General features: G+C 40.8%; 1 protein-coding gene across 4 annotated transcripts in view; it reads right to left on the reverse strand.

The window, feature by feature from the left end:
• FSTL5 (follistatin like 5) overlaps window positions 1-24,324 on the reverse strand; it is a 324,108-nt gene that overhangs the window by 282,167 nt on the left and 17,617 nt on the right. For all 4 annotated transcript variants that reach the window (XM_079991393.1, XM_079991391.1, XM_079991392.1 and 1 more), the window contains exon 2: window positions 115-255. In XM_079991393.1, the coding sequence (XP_079847519.1) occupies window positions 115-237 (123 nt within the window). In that variant the 5' untranslated portion in view covers window positions 238-255. The remainder of the gene's footprint in view (window positions 1-114; window positions 256-24,324) is intronic.

Below are 24,324 nucleotides of genomic sequence, written 5' to 3' on the forward strand. Positions count from 1 at the left end.
TTTTGGGTCCTTTCCAACTCTACAATTCTATGAGAATTCGTGTGAATATTATGCAGCCCTTGGGATAAAATTTTAAACGAGAAAGCTTACAGTGCTGGCAGAGAACATCAGTACCTTGTGGCGTAATCGTACAAGAGGCTGATAGCTTTTGAAGTCATATCCTTCTTTTGCTGGCCATCCTTCCACACCCAGTAAGATGCCTCCAAGGAAAGAAACAATTGTCCACCACCTAAACATCTTTTCGAGACCCTTTGCCTAAACAAACAAGACAAAAAGGAAAGGAAAGTGTTATGAATCAGAGATATAATGGATTTGTTAAAGTTCCATAAATATTAAAAAAATGTTTGAATTTAATTTATAGATTTCAACAAACAGTAGAAAACCAGCACGGGCTAATACAGATATATGAGTGGGTGGAATTGGAACTAATACAGCTGTTTGGGGCTGTACTCAATATTTTCTAATCAACATTCAGCATCCATATCCTGACATGAGCAGCAAAAAATAAACCAATAAAATCTTGAAAGGCGAGAAACATAAGAGGAACCCACTGCAAAGGAAATGCTCTTTTTAAAACACTGAAGGACAGAGAAAATAGATAAGAGCATCTAACCTTTTTTTGCTTATAAACACATTCCTTTTTGGATGTCTGTCTACATTACTAATGAGGAAAACCAATAAAAAGGGGGCACATTGGTCTATGCTCTACAAAGGACAGGCGATATGGAACCCTTCCAAGCAAGCGGCTGCTATGAGACTGTGGCAAGGGAATACATTCACAGAACATCACAAACTGCCAGTATATGTCCTGGCAAAAGACATGTTCTTAAGAGGCAAAAGTCATGGGTTCTGAGCCAAAACAGGGCACATTGCACCTCCAAAACACACACACACGTCCCAATTTTTTAATTTTTTTTTTTGCACCCCTTTTGAAAGATGGATTGCTGCTAGCCAGTGTGGCAAGCAGGGGGCGGGGGAGTCTCATATAGTTCTCCAAACTTAAAAATGAAAAGTGTAATGCTGGTGGTCAAAAAAGAGGTTTAAAGACTCTCTCAAGGCAAATCTTTAAACATGTAGTATAAACACAGACAACTGGGAAACACTGGCCTGCAAGCACTTCAATTGGAGAACAGCCTTTACCAAAGGTGTCATGGGCTTTGAAGATGCTCAAACTCAGGATGAAAGGGAGAAATGTGCTAGGAGGAAGGCACACTTGGCAAACCCTCACCAAGATCAACTCCCACCCGGAAACCTATGTCCCCACTGTGGAAGGAAGTGTGGATCCAGAACTAGCCTCCACAGTCATTTATGGACTCACTGTTAAAACAGTGTTTATGGAAGACAATCTTACTTGGCTGGGGTGATTGCCATAGAAGAAGTAGTAGTTCTCTTAGCAATGGGAAAGTATCTGCTACCCTCCTCATTCAGAGTGGTTTTCATTTGCATAATTTTACTATTTGCTTTGCAGCATATTCAGGTCATCATGCTCACTCAATGATCTCTGGATGGCTGGGATCCTGTCGCAAAGAACCCCTAAACATTGTTTTTTAATAGCAGGCTAGAGGAGCTGGAGACAGCTGGGGAAAATGTGACAGGCCACTAGTGTAGCCAACTCCTGGGGAGAACTGCTTGAAACCTTATTTTTCATGTTAAAAAATAATTTAAAAAATGAAAAGTTGATGCAGTGCTACTTAAACTATTTCTAAATTTGCATCTGTAGATATAAATTACCATGTGCAAATTTTATGCAAATGTGGGGGGGTTGGGGGGGTAAGGTACAAGTGACTAGCCTGGTGTACGCAAGCAACAAACCATGGAGCTTTTCATTGTAAGCAATTGAATAATACATGAAAGCTGACTTTCACATGCAGCAGAGAGAACAGTCCTATTCACCCTCTCTCTGCCCCAGCTGTAAAATGGGAATCTTAATGACACTAGTTTGTTCTCAAGACAAATGATATCATTACTGTTTGATGGCTTTGCATATACAGAAACTCAACAGAAATGAACGCGAAAGCACAGCAGAACAGATTTGCCTGGCACACAGGATGCTAATTCAGCTCTGTGGTGCAATCCACACTATGCATAACTTGAGGATCAAGGTGTAAAATGGATTTTACAAGCCACTAGATAGCTTGTTTTCTTGAATGTCAAAAATAAAATTTCATTGCAGCTAATGATATTTAGCTAGTGTGCTTCATGTTGAGGAATAATTGAAAAAAGCAAGGCAAAGAAGTTTCCTTTTGAAACTAAAATTCACCTAAAGCTACTTTTTCCTACAATGTTTTAAAAAAATTCCCAAAAGCAAACCAGCAAACCGTTTTAGCCCAAGTATCTGGCCAAAAGGTTTTGTGGTACCATCTTTTAATTAAAAGGTGTTGTAATGAGCTTTTACAACTCTTTGTACAAACAACTGTTCATATAGATAACTGGAAGCTTGTTGACAACAAAACACAGGGAACCATGCAAGTAAAACAAAACACCTGGACCTGAGATTGTTTCCAATTTATTGGAATGTCATTGATATACCATTTAGAGTATAACTAACTCTCTCTTTCTCTCTCAAAGGAAACCGTAACTGCTCTCAATTCATAATTAATTCATAATTCAGCACTGCTCTCAATTCATAATTAGATTTTATTTATTTCTTAAATTGATATCCAACCCTGTTTTCCAAAGGAACAAAGATCGGCAAACATGCAAAAAGTAAAATATCTAAAAATATCTCCAATACAGATGCAGACTGGGAAAGATCTCTTATTAAAGAGTTTGTTGGAAGAAGAAGGTCCACCTTATGGGCTGAAAAGAGTCAACCCTGTCTAATATTTAGCAGAAGGAAATTCCAATAGGCAGGCACCACAACACTTAAACACCAGATTCATATGTTGTGTGGAATGGAGCACTTGGTGAGATGGTATTTACAGGAGGCCCTGCATAGTGCAGTGGTCATTTGGATATATAAAGGGTGGGATGATCTTTCAGGAATCCTAATCCCAAGCTTTATAGGGTTTCATGCACTAAAACCAGCACCTTGGGCTTAGCCTGTGGGCCAAAAGGCAAGCCCAAGTAATTATTTTAGCAGCGGTGTAACATGATAGTAATAGCCTGGCCCTCTGAACAATCAAACCACTACATTTTGCACTAGCTTCTGGACCACCGCAGGGGCAGTGCCAGGTTGCAATAATCCACTACTAGAGGCTACTAGTGCATGGACAACAGAAGTCAAGCTATCCCAGTCTAATAATGATTTTGGCTGTCTTACCAGCAAAAGCTAGTAAAAGGAGCTACTACCCACGGAGTAGCTTGCACCTAAGCTTCTAGCAATATTAATTGTAATTGTTTTTAATGATAGATTTTTTTCTATGTTTTCAGCAATTCTTGGTTTTATCTGTAAACCGCCTTGAGTCCCATAACAGGAAAAGGCAGGGTATAAATAAATATATAAGAATATTGACAAACAGATGTCACATTTTCATCTCCAAGGTTAGACCAATGTCTTCTCAATGATGTGCCTCTCTTCTAGGAACAATAATATAGCAGGGATAGACACCTGAGATGAGATTGCAACATATTCCAATCCTTGCACTGAGACTGAATCAGAATTTTTCTTCTCACCCTTCTACTTTTCTCAACTGTGAAATTTTGGCATTTTAAAAAACAAAAGTGCAAAAATACACCCAACTGACTAGGGTTCCTAGAAAGGGGAAGCTTGTCTTAGGAAAGCAGAAGACATCTATTCAAGTAAATTCATTATAGTCTCTTGTAGTTTTGATTTACTGATGATTGGAAGCATGGATATCCCATGTTTGGCAGAATGCCAACTTCTGTGAATTTGGCCTGTTTCTAAATCATATTTGACATATTTCACAATTAAGGCTGATGCCGTGAAATGTGGATTCAGACAGTCGGAGCTGCAATAATCAATAACTGCCTTGTTTCTTGCTACTTAAGGATGACACAGAAATAGATATACAGACAAGAAAGCAATTTGCATAAGATTTCTAGAAAATTCTATTTAGGCTCAGCTCATTCTTCCATCCATCTTAGATAAAGTATCTTTGCCACATTCCCACAAAAAAAGAAAGCATTATCAAATGCATTCAACAGGAAAAAGTAGTGAAGAACAGCAACTTTCAATAATGCTTAGAAGAATCCATAGATCCATGAAAGTACCAGGCATCAAATTAAAATCTCCTGTATCCAACACAGAGGACACAAAGTCTTTCTTTTGAGAAATGTCTTTCTCTTAGCTACAAACCTTTCTGTATTTTAAAATACGTTTTTGAATACATATTCCAGTTTATGGTATAGTTCATTTCATTCCATCGTACAGTTAAATATATGCATTCTAGTTTTATGGTCCAATTTATGGTATCCTGTAAGAAAAAAAACAAGAATATATATCCCATTTATATCCTAGTGTTCCTTGGAGACACCTTGAAGACTATTTAGTAGAAAGGTAGGGCATAGATTTTCAAATATAGATAAATAAATGGAGTTTAGACTGGCATGTTTATTTATACTGTTATCAGCTTTGAATTTAATTTTTTTTTTAGGAGAAAGGTGGGTATAGGTATGAATAAGTTTTTAAAAAGTAGGATATGGAGCCATTCCATTTTATCCTCCCCAGTAGGTTAAGCTGAGCTATAAAATGGGATATGCTAAGATTATGATTTGCTTATGGTCACTCATTGAGCTTCATGACCACCTGGAGAAATAAACCAACAGATTTTCACATTCCAAATGACTACCATCAAGCAACAATATCATACTGCTGCCAAAGGTAAAGATTTCTGTTTACCAGGAGCGTGGAGAAATGCCAAGTGTAAATCCATAACCCTACTAGGTACGACGCTAGTGAAAGCACTATGTTTCATCCACTGAACCACACTTGGGTTTGTCAGTCAAGTTTGTAATTCCAAGATATCTATCCTGCAGTGTGAACCACTGCACTGAAGAATTGAGCTAGAGACTTGACTTTGGAGGCAACAAGTATAGGAATTGATCTGCTTTTTTCACAGAGCAAACAGCAAATTGAATCTGAAGACAAAGAAAGCACTAGCACAGGAAAAGTGAAGCATGTATAACCCATTCACTTGATTTTGAGTACCCGGAAGTGGAGCAGAACCTAGTTAGTAGGTATCTAAGGACAGAGAAAAGATACAGTCTAGAATGCTGGAAAGTCATTTACTGTTGTGGGCAGTCTGGAACTCACGAGGCAATGCACATTAGAAGTTGCATGACCACAGATAGCTCCAGGAGAAGAACCTTGCTCTGTTGAAGAGGTTCAGGGCAAATTGAGGCTTTTAATTATGCAGTCTTCAGAGTCCACACCCCCCCCCAGTAGATAACTTTAAGATTCCCTCTGTCCTGAAAACGAGCACAGCGCCTCAGTTCCATAGCCTCCTGCTTGGTGCTCTCCCTGTAATGTTGGATCAGTGTGGTCCTATGAGGGGCACTAGGCTCCTCAGGGTAAGGTGCCTGTGAAGCTCTGGGCTCCAGCCTTACAGGTATGGGATGTCCAGTGATTTCCTGATCTGCAGCAACAAGTTCAGAGTCCTGCACCTTTGTCTGGCTCCTTGGTTGGAGACTGCAGCTTCTGACACTGCAGGCCTCTGTGGGATTCCAATGTCTTTGTTAAATGTAAACAAAGATTTCTCTACTGCACATAATTATGCAATGGGAAAATGTTTATTTACAGACTTCCAGGTTGGCGCCTCCGGTAATGGCGGAATTTCTCTGATCGGGAGGAATTTGCCCTGTGGGAATCTGGGTCTGGCCACCACGGCGAAGGCGGAGACCCGCAAAAAATCACAGGCGGGAGAAGCCTGTGAACGTGGGATTCGGTGGGCACCTTTTGCGCCTCCCCTACTCGCGGGGAAACCCGGTTTCGGGGGTCCAGAGCGACGTGGGGTGAGCGACGCGGTGCTTCGAATTGTCTGCTTCTTCCACGGAGCGAAGCCACATAGCTGTTGCCGGAGAGCGCTGACAATTTGAATCTAATGTAACTACCCGTGAGTAGAGCTGAAGCGGGAGAATTGGATTTCTAAACATTTAATTTGGTATCGTAATGGGGAGGTTCAATTCAGGAAGTCCGCCTTCCCGTTTGTAAATAGACTGAAGCAAATAGAAACTGTTTCCCTCTAGAGGAAGCCATTGAAACTGTTACAAGAGCTGGGCTAGGGGAATTTCCAGCTGCAAGATAAAAAACGGTGAGACTTTGGGACTGACCTTGAATCGGTTAATTGTTATGGTTAATGGAAAGGAAAAAACTGAGCAGTCAATTCTTGAAAAAACATTAAGGTTTGTGAGGACTTGGCAGCAATCTAGGAGAGCCTCAACATCAGGCTCTCCTGCTTCTTCTACTACTGCTTTTGTACCAGCATATTCAAAATCAAGAGGAATGTCGATAGAAGAGGCCTTAGCGGTTGAATTAAATAAGATAAGTGATTCACTGGAACAGCTTAATAAGAAAGTAGACGTGACAAATGCGAAAGTGGAAGCTGCAACTACTAAAATCGATTTAAATACAGAAAGTATAAATAATTTGGGACAAAAGGTGAATATCAATACAGAAACCATGCAGAAATTGATCCAGGAATCTACTTTGACATGGCAGACTGCGGAGGAAGCTAGGGAGAAAGCCATTGTTGCTGAATGTAATGTAACACAATTGGAGAGAGAGAGAGTCCCAGCCTTGCAGAGGCAACTGGATGACCATAGGTCGACGCTTGCTATGATTGAGCTTAAAGAAAAACAAACGAATTTGAGGATCAGAGCCCTACCTGAGTTGGAGAAGGAAATTATGATAGATTTCCTCACACAGGAATCTGTTGATTTTTGGGACTTGGACTTGGGTCAAGAAGAGATTAAAACTGTGAGGGCCTTCAGACTTGGAAGAGGAGGGGAAAGGGAAAGGAACAGAGTGGGAGACTGTTGGCACTACCGGAGGAGCCTGGAGGTACAACAGCCAAGAGTGGAAATTTTTAAAGACGCCCCGAAATACCTTTTGGATCTTAGGTCTAACTACGGAGATTTGGCTGCCTTGCTGAGAAGGAATAAAATCATCTTCAGGTGGGAGTTTCCCCAAGGTCTACTCTTCAGCTTCAAAGGAAGGAAAATAAAAATAAGATCAGTAGAAGACAAAGTAATTTTTTTGTTTAAATATGAAGAAGATCTGCAGAAAGGACTTGGAAAAGAGCTAAGAGCATCGGACAGAAGATCACCAGGTTGATGGACTATATGAATCTGGCATAAATGACTGGCAGAATTCGAGACCAGGGAGAAGAGTCGGTGGAAGAAGACTGGAAAAAGTTTAAAGACTATTTATAGAAATATTGTAAAATTAATGAATGTTAGAAAAATGTTGGAATGAAGTTATATGGCTTTAGTAGAAATGTTATAAGGAATTAAGTTTAAATAGATTATTAGAGTATTAGGGAAAAATAAGGTTAGAATATGTTAAGATAATTATAGGATAGAAAACAGAGGAAGATGGAAAGGAATTGCTGAAACAATCAACAGAAGTGGAATACAAAAAGGGAGGTGTGAGGAGGTCGTTGAAACAAGTAAATGAAAGATATGACATTGAAATTGTATGATGTGTGTTAAAGTGTTTTTGTTTTGTTTTGTTTTGTTTATGGTGTCAGTGCTGTGTAATGTTTTTATATTATATTGTATTGTTTTTTTGTCTTTTTTCTTTTTTCTTTCTTTTTTTGTAGTGTTTAAAAGTAATAAACATTATTTTTAAAAAAATGTTTATTAATTACATTTGACCTCCACTCAGTACACATGGTCCCTGGGCCATTCTGATAGGGAGCTCGTGAAACATAGCCACGGGGTCGGTGGGGCCCCTGTGCAGAACCCTATTTTAAACTCATCCTAAAGCCCTGATTCACCCCTTTCTTAGGTAAGCAGAAACAAAACAAACATTCCTCTTTTGATCACCAGGAAACCATCCTTTCAAAGCCACCCTGTTCTTTTGTGATTCTTTCACCACTCACAACTGTAAACGTTGAACTCCAAAAGTCCCCTTACTCCTCCACAAGCCTCCCAGATCTTCTCTGTTAATTATTCAGGTGGTCACACTGCCTAAGTAAGTTCTGGACCTGTTGGCTGGATGCCTAGTCTTTCACCTCCAAATCCCTAAACTCCTACAGAAAAGAATCAGGGACTCAATAAAACAATGTTACCCACTAGCCTATTTGAACTAAATTTTCTGTAATCCTTTGTGTTCTGAAATGCCCAATTCTCTGAAGACATAGAAGTAATCTGCAGATATGTATACAGACTCGTGTCCCAAGCAATTGTGTCAATAAACACATTGAAAAATAAACCACCCTTGCAGGTCTTATTGGTGAATAGGCACAGGTTGGTAAGAAACAGCCTCTGCAGCATGTAAGTCTTATGCTGCAGTCTTAAATGCACTGACTGTAAGTCCCATTGAACATGGTGGGATCCAATTCCAGTTAAACACTTATAGGATTGTGCTATTGGCTCATGGAGAGCTTCAGTTGTATGTTGGAAGATTCAGGTCAGATTAAAGAAAGTCCATAGTAATGGTCGCCAGCTTGGATGGCTTTAAAAGAGGATTAAACAAAATGTGGGTATCAATGGCTACTTTATCTTTAATAATTTTGCATCCTCTGCAGTGCCCCAGACCTAATGTTATTCTGGGGTACTGTGGGGGAACAGGGAATGGCTGCCATTAAAATATATGGTGGAGAATATTCAGAGAAAATTCTACAAAGTGGCCCTCTTTCTATAGAGGAGGGATTAAGATAAAGGGGGGTGTATTTGGGAAAAGCTTTGGAAGATGCTGTAATGCAACTCAAGGAACTGCAGGGGTGGGGATTTAATGTTGAAGCTCCAGTGTATGTTGGAATTCCACTGCAATAATAATTAAGACGCTCTTTGGGTCCTGGCCTTGGAGGTTAACAATTATGCAAAGCTAGTCACCCTCTAACCAAAATGATACAGTCATAGAAATGTCTCAGGTGTGCTAAAAATAGATACTGAAGAACATAAAGACATAGGACAGTCACAGCCTCCCACTCTGTTTTCTAAATTGCATATACTTTATTTTCATGTGCAAGTATAAAGCCATTAGAATTTTTAAAATTATCTGACCTTGAAGGGTTTCCCCTTCTATGCTGCTCCAAGAGAAAGGAAAATTATTACACATTCATTCTTCTGACTTCATTGCCTGTTACCTTGATGAGCACTTAAAATGTAAATTAAAGAACTTTTCTGTTAGGACCAAGACTGCCTAAATCCCAGGTGTATGGTTTCTGCATCTCCTATTTGTTGCTCTTGGAAAAATTATTTCACATTTTGTCAAAGTCACACAAACTGTTTCTTAAATGTATTGCATAATTTGATTGCCTGGGTGATTATTTCTTCCTTAAAAAATCATTGGAAGGGAGTTCAGCTCTTAAAACAATATCTGATTTTTATTACAGCTTTATTGTGCACAACAAGGCTGGAATATTAATGCTACTTTTCCTTAAGGACCATGTTTCTAAATAAGAGAGTCAAACTGATGAGATTAGTTACAACCAGCTGCTAAAATAACTTTATCAATTTCTGTGATTTCCACTGTGCCCTTGAAAGTATGTACTGCACAGCTTCTCTATGTTCTACCAGAACTTTTCCTCAATCCAGATCAAGCAATGCATGGCACCAAAATTCAGAGAACTGATATCCACTCCCCCACCTAGGCTCAGTTGTTGAGGGGGCCCTTTTACACCTGGCCCATCACTGATGGAGTATGACCCTACAGGCCATGTGCAGGTGTTGAGTCTACCTGGTGAGGTGCGCAGGATTGTCTTATTAATCTGGCTCTTGCTCCTCCCCTCTGTCTTCTCAGTTTGGCCTTCAGCAGCAACCACACTCTACCCCTTTCCCTCAGCTTGGGTTTTGCCAGTTGCCAATTTCGGAACCATGTAGGGATTTCTCCCTTTCAGTGTCCTGATTGTCCTTCAACAGTGCTGGGAGGTTGTTGCTGTTTTGCCTGTGTCACACTGTTTAATAGATCTAAAATTGTTGTCTGGCTGAGCCAGTGAGGAGTTAGGGGAAGGAAATCTGTTGAGCACCTTATAGCACATTCTAAAATACAAAGGGGGCTTCCTCAGATTTACCCATGGGGACAGGATCTCACTTTCAGGACTGCTCAGCTCACAGACACCAGTGCCTCAAAGCTGGAGCAGAAGGATGACCTGAACAGAATTTCCTAGGAACAATGGATGTGTTGGCAATGACGGGCCATGAGTAGATAGTTAGCAACTCTGGGTAGCCTAATCTGAGTTGGTTTAATTTTCATAGCACTCAGACTTATAGGAGCATTTATCAAGTTTTTCCCTCCACAGATCCTTAATTATATCTAATAAATATTGTTCATCATTTTAAACTCACACTACTGTGTCTACATGGGTGCATGGATCTGGGTCCAAGTGCATTCTGGGAAATGCTGTCATTGTGGAAAATAGAGCTGAGATGGAACCAGATACAATGAAGACCTTTGAAAAATGCCCTTATTGCTGTATACTCTCAGGGAGTACAGCCTACTTGATTGGTATGACTTATTTCTATTTTGAGCATGAGGGATATAGGTGTTATGTGTTAGAATTCCTGCTCCATGATTGCAGTCATGGGATTTTTGTCTATCACATGATGGTGCATGTTTTGACTCCACAAAGTGGTAAGTGACAGAGACAGGATGTTTGTGTTACTGTGTTCCATGAAGTGGGGCTATTGTCCTTTGTTCTTTCTCTTTGCTGTCTGATGCTAGAGAGAGAGGGAGCCATGTTGCAGTGCTCCGTGTGTGTTTATATGTAAATAAAGTAGATTAGCCAAAATGCTGAGTTGCTGGGGTCTGTTATGCAAGCTGCAAAGACTCTGCGGATCCCTAAGTGTGCTGATGTCTGTTGGCATCGGTCGCTGTGATGTTCAGGCTGAAGAAAGCTTTTGAAGCTCCCAAACAATTGACCAGGAGGGAGAGAACATGCCAGTCGGGCATGTGTCTCTGCCAGGGTCCTACTTGAGTGTAGGACAAGCTCCTGACAAAACAGGTGTTATGATGGTATGGGTATGACACATAGGCCAATTGATGTACTCCCTTCTAGAACACGAATAAGATTGTAGGCGAGATAGCAGGCTCCGTTTATTACATAGGTATGGCTATTTATTACTTATGCATCTATCATAACTGAAAAAAGTATTGTGTGTATTGACCCTTATACATGAAATGAATTAAATAAAGAGTGAAAATGTGTGGAGAATCATTGTGACACAACAATGCCTTTGCCTGGCAGTAAGGAAGGCTGTGACCATTTTGCTCAATGGACCAGATATACAACCAGACTGAAAATGGCTATCATTTTTTAGCCCAAACCTCCAAGGGAATAGTTAAGTATGTGTCATACCCTTTTCTCCATTGTCACTTTGAGTGGTATTATTTTTTAGGAGCTAAATTTTAACTGGTAAATACTCAGATTTAATACAAATCCAATAAAGCTGAACTTAGCCGTGCATCTATTTCCATGCAAGAAAATTAAAAACAAAACACTGAATGATGTCAAGGCTAAAACTCAAGTGCATTGATTTCTATCTCAAAGCGCCAATTGACTTAAATGGGGCAATGATTTCATCCAGCTTCTTTCATTCCTATGACACAGATTTTAATGGAATATAATCAAATGGGGAACACTACAGACTTAACCCCTTCTCATTACACTGTTGAGATGGTAATCTCATAGTCATTTTTGCAATGCTGTAGGGAAAGAAACACGATAAAGGTATTATCCTTCAGTGGCCTCAGAGGAGTCTTTTTAATAGAATTGACTTGTGTCTGTTGATCTCGTTTTCCCATAAAGCTTCACAGCTCATTCTCATGAAACTGCAGTATTTACCAGCATTGATATTAGTTATCAGGTCTACTGGGTAGAACCTATATAGTCACAGCCCACGAGACTCCTTCCCTCTCTTCTAAACTGGGTTTCTTCTTACTGCTGCTTCCTCAATATCTTCTGGGATTTGTAGGCACCTTGATGGCACATTGGGGGAAATTAGCATCAGCTGTATGAGGATGGGACACAAATATTACAAGAGGGAGAATGTTTGAAAAGTATTCTGCTGTTGGTGTGTTTTAAAAACATTTGGGCTAGTTTGGGTGGAACGGATGGTATTTTTAACATTCACCACTGGGAGTTTTCTTCTTATCATCAACAGCAGGCATGGGATCCCTAATGCAGCAGGGGCAATGCATTAAAGCTCCTTTCCCCATCCCCATTTCCTGATTTAGCTCCCCCCCCCCACATACATGCACAACATGAATGCACATAAATCTAGGCCCCATCTGCACTATACATTTAAAACAGTATCATACCACTTAAAAGTCACAGCTCCCTAGTCCACCCCACAAGAATCCTGGGAACTGTAGTTTATTACAATTCTCAAGAGTCTGGGAGAACCTGTGGCTGTTTAAAGTGCTATAAATGTATAGGGCAAGTGGGGACATTAGCTTTCTCCTCAATAAGGAAAGTTACTTAAACAGAGGAAATGGGAACATATTCCTAAATGGGCTGTTGGAACAGAGCAGGGACAAAAGAAAGAGCGAGCCAGTTGATGACTTTATGCAGCACATAGCATGAGGGGAGACTGAAAGAAAGGATGGTAGATAGAAGCAAAAAAAAAAAAAAATTATTTATACAATTAATTACTGCACTGGGTGGTAGATCCAGCTTTAGCCATTTGGGGTTGTGTCACACTTCACAATCATACTATGTAACTGTAAAGCCAACAGAAGAGAGTGCAGCGCTGCAAGTATAGTAAAAGAAAAAGAGAAACGGGGGGGGGGGGGGGAGAGGATCAATGATTGAGTAAACTTTAAAAAGAGCAAAATAGTAAGGCAAAGTACTTTACTCAAAGTACTTTGTGCACAAGCCTTTTAAAATTCCTTTAAAAACATAGAAAGGAGAAAGGGGCATGACAAAATTAAGATAGCACTGCAAGACAAACAAATAACAATATCCCACAGGGCATACAAATGGCTACTTGATGATGGACAATGAATAACAACAACAGTACAGTGGTACCTCATGTTAAGAACTTAATTTGCTCTGGTGGTCCGTTCTTAACCTGAAACTGTTCTTAACCTGAGGTACCACTTTAGCTAATGGGGCCTTCCGCTGCCGCTGCACAACCACTACGCCATTTCTGTTCTCATCCTGAAGCAAAATTCTTAACCTGAGGTACTATTTCTGGGTTAGCAGAGTCTGTAACCAGAAGCGTCTGTAACCCAAGGTACCACTGTATTGTAAATATCAGTACCTATTCTGGAAGCAACACTTGAAACACTGTCAGAAGGGTCAAAAACCATTGTAATTGTTGCAAACCACCAGATGGGAGAAGATCATATAAGCTTAATGAAATGCAAACTGCAGCAGACTGAGTTTGAGTTACCATAAAGTACACAGATGACAAACAGGTACAGAACAGAAAACCCATCCCTAGTCATGATAGCCATTTATTGCCTCTAGTACCGGAGACAGTCTGCCAGGTGTACCAGTTACTGGGAATCACAACTGAGGAAAGTGTTGGTCTCATTTTTCTGCCAGTGAATTTCCCACAGGCATACTGGGCACTGTGAAAACAGGATGTTGGATTAGGTGGGTTTTAGCCTGATCCAGCAGACCTCTTATTATGTTATGAACTTATTATCTGCACAAACAGAGAGAATCCTCAAATAGGTTGTTTTTTTTTTAAGTCAATGAGTTTTTAATATCTGCCAAACCTATTATTCCTAAATACAGTCTCTCTCTCTCTCTCTCTCTCTCTGTGTGTGTGTGTGTGTGTGTGTGTGAGAGAGAGAGAGAGAGAGAGAGAGAGAGAGAGAGAGACTTTTGCTGATGACTGAAATAGGCCTGAATCTTGATGGCCAAAATGTTCTTCTGCCTGGGGTATGTGAGAAGCATAAATGCTGACAACACTGCCTACCTCTAAAAGAAAGTGATAGCCTGCTTTAATAAAAATTAAGGTGATCACTCAATAAAGGGTAAATACCGATATTTGTGTTGAGTTTTGTCTTTCTAATTGCTTGGGTTTTTCTTCCCAAACATTCTTGCTTTGAAGAGAGAGTTTCACTTTGAAGCCAGAAAGGTCAACTTTCTTGATAAGGCAGAATGTAGCATAGCACGAAATAACTGCAGGAAATTTCACTTGTTCTGTCAAGTCTTGAAAGAGGCTTGAGTTACTACGGTAATGTAATATATTCAGCAGGTCTCTTAGATCTGTCAGCACCCAGCTCTCCAGCAGCATTTCAGTCTTTGGGGAAAGAACGAGAAGGCGTTTGGAGGAAAGCAACCCCCAGGTATAAATGAATCCTTTGGCTTTTTCTGCCTTCTTCACTTGGAAGCTGGGAGCAGCTAATACGAAAAGAACTATATGGAATATTGGTACCGACTGCATGGAGTCCTAAGGGAGGCTAGGGGAGATTGTAGTAGTAGAGCCACTGCCACATTCAAAGCCCTGCCAGATCCTGCTGGTCAGGTTAGAAAGTGAGGCACAAGGTTTGTTACTCATTTCAGTACTGAATGCAAATTTGTGTGCATAGAGAATGAGGTCACCCCAAATGCTGTGTTGCAGAATGGAAGAAAACTTTGGCTGATGGGCCTGAATCTCCATGGCCATTCTGCCTGGGGTATGTGAGAAGCATAAATGCTGACAATGTCTTAGCTGAACTAAGGAAATGCACTAATGTGGATAAGGTACAATATTTGCTGCTTTGCACGGCTAGCAGCACTGGGTATTGTTCGTTTTTGCTGCACCAGCTCCAGAGCTCAACCTGCTGAGGATCTTAATGATTGAGCCTGTTGAATGAACTGCAGTATTTAGTTCCCACATCCAAAGCCGCCAGCACCCTGCCCCATAATATGCCCCTAAGAACCCATTTGGGGGTTTTCCATTAGCTACCGGTAATTGCTACCTACCCACTTAGGCAGAGTCATATCAATAGCACTCTCCTCCACTGCATCCCAAGGACTGCAGCCTTTGATAGAATTCCTTTTTTATTTTTAATTCCTAATACAGATAAAACCAATGTCAAGTATCATGGTGGTGCAACAGAGCACAGACTGGCTTGCACTCATGCAGCAAATAGGGGAACATTCTATGCAAGGTAAGTTGTTAAAGCCAAGTAGTACAAATGATTCCATGAAAAGCTAAAATTGCTTCAGAATGCAGATAGGACCGCTCCACTTCACGAGGGGGGGGGTGGCATTGAGGGAGGGCCCCCCAGTGACCTGGAAGTGGGTGGAGGGATGCTGTCCAGGTCATTAGGGCTCCCAGCTGCATCATGCCCCCCAGCTGACCAATCGGGTTAGCTGGGGAACATGGCCGCTTGCCGTTTAAACCGCAGTGTGGCTGGGGTGCAGTCTCCATTCGCCTTCTCGTCAGATCTCCCAGCCCACTCACCCTCTCTTTTTTGCATTGCTTGACTTTTGGCCTTGCTATGGACTAATGTAGGCCATGTGGTCAAATTGTCCACAAGAAAAAGTCAGCGCTCTCCGGCAACAGCTATGCGGCTTCGCTCCGTGGAAGAAGCAGACAATTCGAAGCACTGCACCGCTCACCCCACGCCGCTCCGGATCCCCGAAACCGGGTTTCCCCGTGAGTAGGGGAAGCGCAAAGGGTGCCCGCCGAATCCCACGCTCACAGGCTTCTCCCGCCTGTGATTTTTAGCGGGTCTCCGCCTTCGCCGTGGCGGCCAGACCCAGATTCCCACGAGGCAAATTCCTCCCGATCAGAGGAATTCCGCCATTACTGGAGGCACCAACCCGGAAGTCTCTCCGGGTTTGACTTCAAAGTAATTACCCGTGAGTAGAGCAGGGAGAATTGGATTTTTAAACGTCTAATTTGGTATCGTAACGGGGAGGTTCAACACAGGAAGTCCGCCTTCCCCTTTTGTAAATAGACTGAAGCAATGAGGCTGCAAGCTGAGGTCTTGGAAAGCCCTTTGTAAAAGATTAAATTTCCATCGGTAAAGAACACTAAACCCCCCCCCCCTTGGAGGCAGGAGAAGAGGGGGGAGAAGTTGTGGACTGAGTATGCCTGCAGGAGAAAGCGAAGAGAGCTAAAATACCGCCGCTCTGACCCTGGAAACGGGCAGCTAGCAGGACTGACGTTTTTTGGAATGTTCATTGACAGCGTTTAGAACGTTCATTGACAGCTAGCTAAATAAGAGAAATACATTGTTTCTACTGTTTCCGGCTGCTTTTAAAAAGGAGTAAAAAGTAACTGAAAACTGAAACTAACTTTGGATTGTGTGAACTGTGTTTAAAAGAGGACATTACTGATTAATAGAAATAGAAACTGTACCCCTCTAGTGGAAGTTTTTGAAACTGGTTGCTTTACAAGAGCTGGGCTAGGGGAATTTCCAGCTGCAGGATAAAAAACTGTGAGACTCTGGGACTGACCTTGAATCTTTTGAGTGTTATGGCAAATGGAAAGGGAAAAACAGACCAGTCAACTGCTGAAAAAACATTAAGGTCTGGGAGGACTTGGCAGCAACCCAGGAGAGGCTCAACATCAGGCCTCCCTGCTACTCCTGCTGCTGCTTTTGCACCAGTACACTCAAAACCAAGAGGAATGTCAACAGAAGAGGCCTTAGCGGTTGCATTAAATAAGATAAATGATTCACTGGAACAGCTTAACAAGAAAACTGACGCGATAAATGTGAAAGTGGATGCTGCAACTACTAAAATCGATTTAAATACAGAAAGTATAAATAATCTGGGACAAAAGGTGAATACCAATACAAAAACCATCCAGAAATTGACACAGAAATCTACTTTGATACGGCAGACTGCGGAAGAAGCCAGGGAGAAAGCCGTTGCTGCTGAATGCAAAGTAACACAACTCGACAGAGAGAGAGTCCCAGCCCTACAGAGGCAACTTGATGAACATAAGTTGACGCTTGCTATGATTGAACTTAAAGAAAAACAGACGAATTTGAGGATCAGAGCCCTACCTGAATTGGAGAAGAAAAGCTTGATAGATTTTCTCACACAGGAATTTGCTGATTTTGGGGACTTGGACTTGGGCCAAGAAGAGTTTAGAATTGTGAGGGCCTTCAGACTTGGAAGAGGAGGGAAAAAAAGAGAAGAATAGAATAAGAGACTGCTTGATCACTCTTCGAACTAAAGAAGAGAGAGATAGAATCTTGGGTTGGCATTACCAGAAGAACCTAGAAGTACAACAGTTAAGAGTGGAAATTTTTTAAGACGTCCCGAAATATCTTTTGGATTTTAGGCCTAACCATGGAGATATTTAGTTACAGATAGGTAGCTGTGTTGGTCTGCCATAGTCAAAACAAAAAAAATTCCTTCCAGTAGCACCTTAAAGACCAACTAAGTTAGTTCTTGGTATGAGCTTTCGTGTGCATGCACACTTCTTCAGATTGGTATCTGAAGAAGTGTGCATGCACACGAAAGCTCATACCAAGAACTAACTTAGTTGGTCTTTAAGGTGCTACTGGAAGGAATTTTTTTTGTTTTGACCATGGAGATATTGTTGCCCTGCTGAGAAGGAATAAAATCATCCTTATGTGAGAGTTTCCCCAAGGTTTATCCTTCAGTTTCAAAGGAAGGAAAATAAAAATAAGATCAGTAGAAGATAAAGTTTTTGAATAAATATGAAGAAGATCTGCAGAAGGGACTTGGAAAAGAGCCAAGAGCATCGGATAGAAGATCACCAGGATGAAGTTGATGGACTATATGGAACTGGCGGAAATGACCGGCAGAATCCGAGACCAGGGAGAAGAGTCAGTGGAAGAAGACTGGAAAAAGTTTAAAGATTTTTTTATGGAAATACTGTAAAATTAATGAATGTTAGAAAAATGTTGGAATGAAGTTATATGGCTTTAGTAGAAATGTTATAAGGAATTAAGTATAAATAGATTAATAGAGTATTAAAGGAAAAAATAAGGTTAGAATGTGTTAAGATAATTATAGGATAGAAAACAGAGGAAGATGGAAAGGAATTGCTGAAAAGGAGGTGGAATACAAAAAGGGAGGTGTGGGGAGGTCGCTGAAATAAGTAAATGAAAGATAAGATACTGAAATTGGTTGATGTGTTTTAAATTGTTTTTGTTTTGTTTTGTTAGTTTAATGTGTTAGTGTTATGTAGCGTTTTTGTATTGTATTGTATTGTTCTTTTTTTGTACTGTTTAAATTGTTGGAAAAGTAATAAATATTATTTTCAAAAAATAATAATAATGTAGGCCATGTGGTTGTGGGGGCCAGGTAGGAATTTTTCCACTTGGCAAATTGGCACCAGCCATTTGGTTTTCGCTTATCTTGGGCCATTGTCACAACTTTGGAATGTTAGGCATTGGGTGAGTCTTGTTTATGGGAGGGGAGGCTGTTGCCTCTACCTGCCCCCCCCCCTTGTTAAGGGGATCTGGGAGTGTGGTTCCTGTCCAAAGCCTGGGTGTGGGCTAAGGCCATGCCCCGACCCCATCAGTGAGCCTGGGAGTGCTCTTAATTGATGTATATCATAGGGCTCCCCCTATCGGTGGTTGACCCTTTAGAGACATCCTACAGATGGGCAGGAGTCAGGATATAGTCTGACTTCACCCAAATGCCTAAGCCAAACCGCTCACATCTGTAACCAATAAAGTTGTGGCCCAATCTATCCCATTAACCCAATGTATTTGTGTCTGTATGTTTCTTTCTGAGGGGAACTGCGGGGCCCGGGGCCTCACCATGCAATTGACTCATCTCTTCCCTGAACCTTTCCCTGACACAACTCAACTTTGCCTGAGGTAATTAGTTGCCTTGTTCCAAAACAACGAAGAAAAACAAAAAACTGCTGATGTGCTCCAACAGTTGACATTGACAATTTCCATGGGCCACCCCATTGCTGGAAATTCAATGCCCTGGGATACCTTAGAATGTGGGAGTTGTACAAGATATGAAACTGAATTGCAGCAGTGTTGTTTTACTCATTCCAGTTGCTACTCTGCTATTGCATTAGGAAGAGAGGTTGTGAATCCAATGCAAGATTCTATATATTAGTATGAATTACTGACAGTTTCATTAGTTTCCAGGTAAAGGTTTTAGAATTAGGGTATAACTTCCTACAGGAAGCCAGAACTTCCTTTACCATTTGTTACTTTACCATTATAAATCCAATGCACTGCTATAGCCTATGCTTGCATTTTATTGCAGTATTGTAATTTCACTTTCATTTTTCTTTTGCAAGGACATTGTGGATGCTATGTAAGAATTTATTCTCAAGTATTGTGTGCTCTGAATCACCGCAATCAGAAACTTCATTGCTAACCAATATATTCACAGCAAGTTTTAAGGATCATGTATCTACTCATAAAACAAAGAATAAGTTGTCAGGCTTCTTATATATGATAAATTGCCAGTAACTTTGCCCTGTAGGTATAGGCAAATATTTCCATTTTAAGGAAATACGAAATCAGAGTATGTACAGGTGCCAAGTAGCAGCCAAAAATCTGGCTGCATATTTTTAAAGAGTATTCTTATTTATAATGGTTAACTTTGCTGCCATTACACTTTATCTCAAAAACCCAAATATCTCAAAAATACATACATAGACTTTACCTCCAAAAATCATGTATATGACATAATTCTGTTGCACTAGGGATCATTTAAGTCAGCGATGGGAGACTGTGTGTCTCTCCAGCTGGAACCACATCAGCCAAAGCAAGCATAACATACGTGATGATGGGAACTGAAATCAACATCTGGAAGGCCACAAGTTCCCCATACCTGGTTTAGATATTGTTGATGTTATTTAGTTGTTTAGTCGTGTCTGACTCTTCATGACCCCATGGACTAGAGCACACCAGGCACTCCTGCCTTCCACTGCTTCCCGCAGTTTGGTCAAACTCATGTTAGTAGCTTCAAGAACACTATCCAACTATCTTGTCCTGTCGTCCCCTTCTCCTTCTGCCCCCAATCTTTACCAACATCAGGGTCTTTTCCAGGGAGTCTTTTCTTCTCATGAGGTGGCCAAAGTATTAGAGCCTCAGCTTCAGGATCTGTCCTTCCAGTGAGCACTCAGGGCTGATTTCCTTAAGAATGGATAGGTTTGATCTTCTTGCAGTCCATGGGACTCTTAAGAGTCTCCTCCAGCACCATAATTCAAAAGCATCAATTCTTCGGCGATCAGCCTTCTTTATGGTCCAGCTCTCACTTCCATATGAGAGCCAGTGTGGTGTAGTGGTTAAGAGCGGTAGTCACGTAATCTGGGGAACCGGGTTCGCGTCTCCGCTCCTCCACATGCAGCTGCTGGGTGACCTTGGGCCAGTCACACTTCTCTGAAGTCTCTCAGCCCCACTCACCTCACAGAGTGTTTGTTGTGGGGGAGGAAGGGAAAGGAGATTGTTAGCCGCTTTGAGACTCCTGAAGGGGAGTGAAAGGCGGGATATCAAATCCAAACTCTTCTTCTTCTTCTTCATATATCACTACTGGGAAAACCATAGCTTTAACTATACGGACCTTTGTTGGTAAGGTGATGTCTCTGCTTTTTAAGATGCTGTCTAGGTTTCTCATCACTTTTCTCCCAAGAAGCAGGTGTCTTTTAATTTTGTGACTGCTGTCACCATTTGCAGCGTTCATGGAACCCAAGAAAGTAAAATCTCTCACTGCCTCCATTTCTTCCCCTTCTATTTGCCAGGAGGTGATGGGACCAGTGGCCATGATCTTAGTTTTTTTGATGTTGAGCAGGGTAGAATTGTAGAATTGTAGAGCTGGAATGGACCTCAAGGGCCATGTAGTCCAACCCCCCCCCCATGCAATGCAAAAATATTTAGGTGGCCCATATGGGAATCAAACCTGCAACTTGGCATTATCAGCGCTACACTCTAACCAACTGAGCTAACTAAAATTAGTAAAGGGGATGCAGATTACACTGTCTGCTGAAACCATTCCAACTTTTTTTGGGAAGCATGTGTATTGAATACACCAGGATGCTTTTGCGAATACTTCTGGAACTGTAAATAGTTTATTAAATCAGAGCACAAAAATTTTCAGACTATTCATCCAATACAGATATTATGGATCAGGCTGAAGATTAACTATTTATAAGAAAGGAAATATTTATTTCCAGTCCAAAAGTGAAATTAACTCTTCACCAGTATCCGTTAACAGAAAAGAGCACTGTCAGTAGGGCTGTTTCTTTAATTTCATCAGCTACTGGGGGTGAGGGATGTAAATTTTGGAAGATTCAAATAGAAAGGTGAATGTATTTGATATATTAGAGAAAAAGATAAACATTCAATTAGGCTGTCATAGTAACAATACAAGATTTTGAGCTCTTCTTCCTGTTGATCCTCATATTAACATGAAGGGTTTGTCAGTTAAACTCAGAATGTACAGCACAGACCTGCCCAAATCCACAGGCTCCCCCCCCCCCTAATTCTGTATTAGGGAGAAATTTTCCTGCTGATACTTCACTAAAGCTGCTGGTTTGGAAGAAACATGAACCAGTTCACAAGAACATAAATTGTTTCTTTAACATCCAGTTTAGAAATTGAATTCCATACATCATTCAGCATAAGAAAACTCTTGCTCCCAACTTTTAAAGGGATGCCAATCAGTAGATCCAAGTGTACTAGTGGGGTTTGCACATTTGAATGTGAACCAGCCGTTAGTATTATTGATTTCTGTGAAAGGGCTCGTCCACACTTCACTTGCTCTACGCCTAGAAAGCAGGAGCCCAAGAGGTTTTCCTCTTGTCTCGTGCTTTCTAGGTATGTGTCCGAGCAGTTTTCTGTTTGCTGAATTGGAGCAAATGTCAATCTACAGAAAACCTGATTGATGTTTGCTCCAATTCAGCAGTAAAGAGCAGGTTTCTTCAGGGGAAAGTGGTGGGACAAGCGGAAGGGTGGGTGAGTCCTATATTATAGTTTGCTTTTCTTAGGCTGAATTCCCAAACACACTTCCTAGTAACTTCCTGTAATTATTGTATTTTAATATTTTGCTGGAAGCTGCCCAGAGTGGCTGGGGAAACCCAGCCAGATGGGCGGGGTATAAATAATACATATTATTATTATAAGCCCCATTAAACATAGCAGAATATAACTGTCACATGCATTTATCCTAACAAACTTTGGTAGCCCTTTTTACACTTGTGGTCACTATTGGCTGCAACAATTTTAGAGCTATTTTTCAAATAACCTGGTTCATCTGGTTTTTGATCTGACAACTGCATTATAGATTGCCTTGGATAAAAATCTATTCATGATAAGGCTTCTTATGTAAATTAGCTACTAAAATTGTACTTTCTGATATTATAAAAAGCCGTTAATTGCAAACAGTTTGGGGAATCGCTAAACAAATTCCTGGAGGCCAACAAAATTGAAAAACCAACAGATAAATTTGACAGAAAAAAATGGACTCGATACCTGAGTTGAGATTCAAGAAAGATGGATTTCACTTACTGGTACATATACTGTAATTATATTAGGATTGGAAGGATTCTTTTTTCTAAGCAGACCTTTTTGAAAACAAATAAATAATGTTGGTGGTTTATATGATATTATAAAAGGAATAGAATGTATTGCATCTAATGGTTTTGTTCATAAATGATATGATTCTGAAGTTTACAGTTACACAACTACACAGCTGTATGTGAAATTAATTCAAGTTAATGAAGGGATGGGAAATCTGTGGCTAACCAGTTGTTGCTTAACTCTAACTTTCACCACCTGATCATTCCATAAACTGGGGCTGATGGGAGTTGTGATCTACCAACCAGAGGGCCACAGACTGTTAATCCCTGAGCTGATGGAACATAAGCAATAAAAAAAACCCCTGGAAGTTAAGTTAAATTCAAGCACATGAAATAGTAGATTGCAATGCAGCCAAAGGACCCAGTTGTCCATGTTGAAATTATTGCATCCTTTAGGTTCTATTTTTGGCTAATTTCAAGCTAAGCATTTTCATCTTAGTCATGTACCACAGCATCTTATTGATGGTTAGGATGTTCTAAAAGACCGGATGAATGGCAATAACCTTTTAATGTTTTCAGCTCACTCCGGTAGATATTCTTAATATTAACTCAGAAGCCATTTATATTCTTCCCAATTATGTTTGTCATCTACTTCAAAATGATGGATTGAGGTAGACTGAAACATTTCTCTTGCATTTGGAAATAAATAGCTTGGCACAATAAATGCAACCTGGGAACAAGGAAGGAACACCACTGTATGTACTCAAGTATATTCGCTCATTTGGCTTATTATCTGAAAATGAGTATGATAAGCTTCCTAATGTGAACTATTTCAATGTTGCCTAGTTGCAACATTTATTGATTTACTTGGCTGAAAACATATCCTTGGATTTCAAAGAGCGTCCAAGTTCCTTGGATCAAGCCATCCTAGGAAAAGTCTTGCCAGGGGACCCTGAATGCAGACAAATACATAACAACATAAGAATAGCCTGCTGGATCAGTCCAATGGCCCATTATCCTGTACTCCCATCAGCCACATGCCTGTGGGAAACCAGAGAGCAGAACATGAGCACATGAGCACTCTCCCCTCCCTTGGTTTCCAGCAACTGGCATTCAAAAGCACTGCTGCCTCCAACGGTGAAAATAGGGCATAGCCATCACAGCTAGTAGTCATTGATAGTGCTCTCCTCCTTGAATTTGTCTAATTTTCTTGTAAAGCAGACATAGGCAAACTCGGCCCTCCAGATGCTTTGGGACTACAGCTCCCATCATCCCTGACCACTGGTCTTGTTAGCTAAGGATGATGGGAGTTGTAGTCCCCAAACATCTGGAGGGCCGAGTTTGCTTCTGCCTGTTTTAAAGCCAATCCAAGTTGTTGGCCTTCACTGCCTCCTCAGGAAGGGAGTTTCCACAGTTTAACTATGTGCTTCATGAAGAAGTACTTTATTTTATCTGTCCTAAATCTTCCAATATCTTCATTGGATTCCCATGAATCTTAGTGTTATGAGGGAGAAAAGCTTTTCTCTTTCCTCTATTTTCTCCATGCCATGCATAATATTATATACTTCTATCAGGACACCTCTTACTTAGTACCATATTGCTGTGCTTCAAATATATTTTTGCTTTAATCTTTAGCATTCGGTTTGTCCAGCAATTGTATATCCAATACCACATTTTAGTCAACAAGGTTTCCTGACAGCATTATCTGAGCTTATGTGTGATTGTGCTTACAAATGGATTAGGCATGGCAGCTTGAGAACACCAAGTCCTCTAGGAATTAGATGGACAGGGAAGCAGACTTCTGTAAATACATCTCTAGCTGGATGACTAGCCCCATGT

This window comes from Podarcis cretensis (assembly GCF_951804945.1).
Source record: "Podarcis cretensis genome assembly, chromosome: 9".
NCBI classification, from domain to species: Eukaryota; Metazoa; Chordata; class Lepidosauria; order Squamata; family Lacertidae; genus Podarcis; species Podarcis cretensis.